The 5188-nt window shown below is 41.2% G+C and overlaps 1 protein-coding gene across 1 annotated transcript in view; it reads left to right on the forward strand.

The window, feature by feature from the left end:
• Positions 1-2981, forward strand: part of LOC119419409 (ecto-NOX disulfide-thiol exchanger 1) — a 52194-nt gene extending 49213 nt beyond the window's left edge. Inside the window, exons 3-5 of the mRNA XM_037686716.1 lie at positions 2021-2188; positions 2409-2615; positions 2725-2981. Of these exons, the coding sequence (XP_037542644.1) occupies positions 2021-2188; positions 2409-2615; positions 2725-2981 (632 nt within the window). The remainder of the gene's footprint in view (positions 1-2020; positions 2189-2408; positions 2616-2724) is intronic.
• The last annotated feature ends 2207 nt before the right edge of the window (positions 2982-5188 follow it).

Consider the following 5188-nt stretch of genomic DNA (forward strand, 5'->3'; position numbering starts at 1 on the left):
ATGAAATGTTCAGAAAGTCATCGTTGGATGGATGATTGATGGATGATGAAATGTTCAGAAAGTCATTGTTGGATGGATGATTGATGGATGATGAAAAGTTCAAAAAGTCATCGTTGGATGGACAGCTACAGTGGAACTTTTTGCATCAGCACCATTCAAGAAGGTCTCCACGTGCAACCATAGCAGCTGCATCTTCAGTTTTAGAGATAGCAAAGCTTTGTTGTGGTGGTAGCTGAGGCTGATCTTCAGCGCACACTCGGAGTGCTACATGCATCACAACATTACTCGGTCCTGCAACAGACTGCACACCATCATTTACAAGACAGACATGAATCTCTGCATACGATGCTTGACACTAAAACTCTGGCATAATAAACTGCAGGTGAGTTGAATGTCACACACGTGTTATCTTACACGTTTTGAATTAACTGGTTTTATGTTGTGAAAATCAAACTTTGACTTAGAAGATTATTTTATATTTTCTTAATTTTATTGACCATTGTTGATATTTGACAGCAAAAATTTCATAAAACATACAAGGATGTAAATAAATTTTATTTGCAATTCGTATATAAAGTATTGGGGGAAATGGCATTTATTGTAAATCATCTAAAAAGAATTCAGAGAAGTCCTAATGATGGAGCAGTAGGAGTTGTCCCTTCAGTCTTGTTAGAAAAGGATCAGCCTCCCAACACAAATACTGATTATAAACATGAATGAAATGTCTGCGAGGATACAACTCGTTTAACAGCTTGTCCTTGAAAGAACAGCATGTTCAAAATGTTACAAGTCGTGATTTACCTTGGATGAATAAACACGTTGTGCTCGCCTGTATCGCAGGTGCATTAGCATAAAAGTGCTGTAGAGATGTAATAATAATATCTGCGTTTGAAAATGAGGGGGAAAGCACCGAGAAGTTTGCTTCTGTGGATTGTCCTTTTTGTTTGTTTTTGAAAAGTGACATTTGTGTTTTACAAAAAAGATTGTCAGTTTTATAAAACTCTCACCCAATAAGAGTTGAAAGAACTGCTCATGAATTTAAGCACTTTAATATTTGTCTAATGCAAGTTTGATCAGGTCTGTTCTGGCTACATTTCACTATCACGTATCTTCTTCAGTGAGTGTGAGTGAAAGATGTGATGATGTTATAACCTCATGCCAACAGTGGAAACTTCTGAATGGATTCTTGGAGTTTATTTTAAAGGTTTTATCAGTTTGCACAAGCAGCGTACAGTTTGATTTGATCGGCTGCTGTCTGAGTCCCTCAGGAACTAAAGATGTCAACCTCCGATTTGTCCAAACTCTTCTTCTTAGTGTCCTGATGCATGCTCAATAATCCAGGTAGAAAACCCTGAAAAAGTTAAATCTGGTCCTCTGTTTTGTTTTTTGAATGTCCAGAGGACCAGATTTAACTTTTTTAGATCTTCTTCTTAGAAATTGTCCAAAACCAGTTGGAAATCCAGTCCAGTAGTCGTAACACTCCCAACACAGTTATCGATATAAAACAATTAAAAACATTAATAGAATGTCAGTTTCAATGTAATATGGATATTTATAGACCATGGTCTGCATCTCTTTGTTTGGATGGATAAACGTCACATCTATAATGAGCATTATAATCGTCTCCCATCACTTAGAGGCAAAAGGGGTGGAGGAAGGGGGACAATGTTTTTGCTTTGGCAAAAATAAAAATGTATTTTTAAAAGGCAGTTTTTCAAATATTGAGCAAAAATCTGATGTGGTATTATCTGAGTCACTCCCAACAAGCAGACTGCACAGAACATTGCACATGTTGTTTTTATAATTTATCCACAAAAAAGAAACCATTACCTTCACAGCGTGTGGAATTCCTTCAAGAAATTCAAAATATGATGCATTCTCAGAGGATTTGATTATTCATCTGAAGTCATTTCAAACCAGTCTCCAGATATGAAGTATGAAGTACGGCTTTGTGTGTTTTTGAGTCTCTTTCATTTAACAGATTTTTTAATGTTCTCTTTCTTTCTACTTTGGCCCACAGAGCCTCTGTGCATCCAGAGGTTTGACCCTGGTCTGGGACTCATAGCACCAATTAACCCCATGATGGCAGGAATTAGTCTGGTCCCCCCTCCACCTGTACCCCCAGATGTTCCCGTCATCAAGGAGATCATCCACTGCAAGAGCTGCACTCTGTTCCCCCAGAACCCCAGTAAGAACCCGCCAGCTCCCTCTGAATGACATCACAATCATTCAAAGATTAGAATTGAGGTTTTGAAAACAGTTTGTTTTAACGTGCGTCTCGGTTCAAGAGCTTCACTTAGTGATTCAGAGAGAGATGCCATAAACCACCGTGCACAGGCTTTTATTAGCATTCAGGTTGATGTAACCAGGGAAATAAGACTTTACATAATAATGTCTTTGTGCTGCAGATCTGCCCCCTCCATCAACTCGAGAGCGCCCCCCAGGCTGCAAGACAGTGTTTGTGGGGGGTTTGCCTGAGAATGCTACAGAAGACATCATCAGAGAGGTGTTCGATCAGTGCGGGGAGATCATTGCCATCCGCAAGAGCAAGAAGAACTTCTGCCACATCCGCTTCAGTGAAGAGTTCATGATTGACAAAGCCCTCTACCTGTCAGGTGAGCACATTTAATCTAACTCTTCAAACCTCCTGAATACAGATGAAATTTAGATGCAGGTGTCCGTATGATTAAAGCTCACCTGGTTTTGCACCTGCCACTACTTCAGGGTACCGAATGCGAATCGGATCCAGCACTGATAAGAAGGACTCTGGGAGGATCCACGTGGACTTTGCTCAAGCCAGAGATGACCTGTACGAGTGGGAGTGCAAACAGCGCTTACTGGCCAGAGAGGAAAGACACCGTCGCAAGATCCATGAAGACCGCTTTCGCCCGCTGTCCCCTCCTCCGATTGTGCACTACACTGAGCACGAGGCAGCGCTGTTAGCAGAGGGGCTGAAGGGTAAGATTGTTCCTGAAGCTTGAGTCAAATTCAGAAAGGTTTGGGGTCAGCTTTACTAGAAGTTTCCGCTCATGAACCCGCACTAACTGGTGGCAGTATAAAGCACGGTTGGCTGTCTGTTAAAAAAAAGAAGCAAAAGAAAAAGTGACGAGGCACCACAAGTTGGATGAAATATACAGTGGGACAAAAAAGTATTTAGCCACTGATTGTGCAAGTTCTCCTACTTAGAAAGATGAGAGAGGTCTGTAATTTTCATCATAGGTACACTTCAACTATGAGAGACAAAATGAGGAAAAAAAATCCAGGAAATCACATTGTAGGATTTTAAAAAAATTATTTGTAAATTATGGTGGACAATAAGTATTTGGTCCATAACAAACAAGCAAGATTTCTGGCTCTCACAGACCTGTAACTTCTTTCAAAATCTCTTCTGTCCTCCACTCGTTACCTGTATTAATGTTTGATCTCATTATCTGGATAAAATACACCTGTCCACAGCCTGAAGCAGTCAGACTCCAAACTCAACCATGGCCAAGACCAAAGAGCTGTCAAAGGACACCAGGAAGAAAATTGTAGACCTGCACCTGGCTGGGAAGAGTGAATCTACAATAGCCAAGCAGGATGGTGTGAATAAATCAACTGTGGGAGCAATTGTAATAAAATGGAAGCCCATTGATAATCTCCCTTGATCTGGGGCCCCACGCAAGATCTCATCCCGTGGGGTCAAAATGACCATGAGAACGGTGTGCAAAAATCCCATAACTACACGGAGGGACCTGATGAATGACCTGCAGAGAGCTGGGACCAAAGTAACAAAGGTACCATCAGTAACACTCTATGCTGAGAGGGACTCAAGTCCTGCAGTGCAAGGCGTGTCCCCCTGCTTAAGCCAGTACATGTCCAGGCCCGTCTGAAGTTTGCCAGAGAGCATATGGATGATCCAGAAAAGGACTGGGAGAATAACATGTGGTCAGATTAAACCAAACTAGAACTTTTAGTAAAAACTCAACTCATCGTGTTAGGAGGAAGAAGAATACTGAGTTGCATCCCGAGAACACCATACCTACTGTGAAGCATGGGGGTGGAAACATCATGCTTTGGGGCTGTTTTTGTGCAAAGGGGACTAGACGACTGGTCCATGTTAAGGGAAGAATGAACGAGGCCATGTATAGTGAGATTTTAAGCCAAAACTTCCTTCCATCAGTGAAAGCATTGAAGATGGAACGTGGCTGGGTATTCCAGCATGACAATGATCCCAAACACAGCTCGGGCAACGAAGGAGTGGCTCCGTAAAAAGCATTTCAAGGTCCTGGAGTGGCCTAGCCAGTCTCCAGACCTCAACCCCATAGACAATTTGTGGAGTGAGTTGAAAGCCCGTGCTGTCCAGCAACAGCCCCAAAACATCACTGCTCTGGAAGAGATCTGCATGAAGGAATGGGCCAAAATAGCAGCTACAGTGTGCACACCTGGTGAAGACTTACAGGAAATGTTTGACCTCCGTCATTGCCAACAAAGGTGATGTTACAAAGTACTGAGTTGAACTTTTGTTATTGACCAAATACTTATTTTCCACCATAATTTACAAATTAATTCTTTAAAAATCCTACAGTGTGATTTCCTGGAGTTTTTCCTCATTTTGTCTCTCATAGTTGAAGTGTACCTATGATGAAAATTACAGACCTCTCTCATCTTTCTAAGTAGGAGAACTTGCACAATCAGTGGCTAAATACTTTTCTGCCCCACTGTATGAACAATGTTTATCGAAATGTGGCTAGCAGCAAATTTCCACACACTATATTTCCTTAAAACGTGTCCTTGATGTTTTTCTTTTTTTTCTTATCATTCACCTGCAATGTTCTTTGTCTGTTATGTATTTGACAGCTCCTTTTCGAGATTTTTATTGATGCATGTGGCATTCTCAGTGCACACAGTCCACAAGTTATAAAAATCTAGTCTGCATGCAAAGCCAGTCTTTTTACATGATGAAAAACACACAGGCTTGACAGTTGAGTGGACAAGGAAGCGTTGTTTCTGTTTGGATGACCTGTTTGGATTGAGGTCTGGGCTTTGACTGGACCCTTCTAGGAGATTTAACAGGTCCTGTTTAAACCGTTGGAGCATTGTGTTTCGAGTAATTGTCACTTTGACCAGTTTTCAAATCCTAGCCAATAAAAAACAATGTACAGCATGAAGCTTCCACCCTCATGCTTTACTGTGGTATATATATATA

This window comes from Nematolebias whitei, chromosome 13, assembly GCF_014905685.2.
Source record: "Nematolebias whitei isolate Nwh7 chromosome 13, NemWhi1, whole genome shotgun sequence".
Lineage (NCBI taxonomy): Eukaryota > Metazoa > Chordata > Actinopteri > Cyprinodontiformes > Rivulidae > Nematolebias > Nematolebias whitei.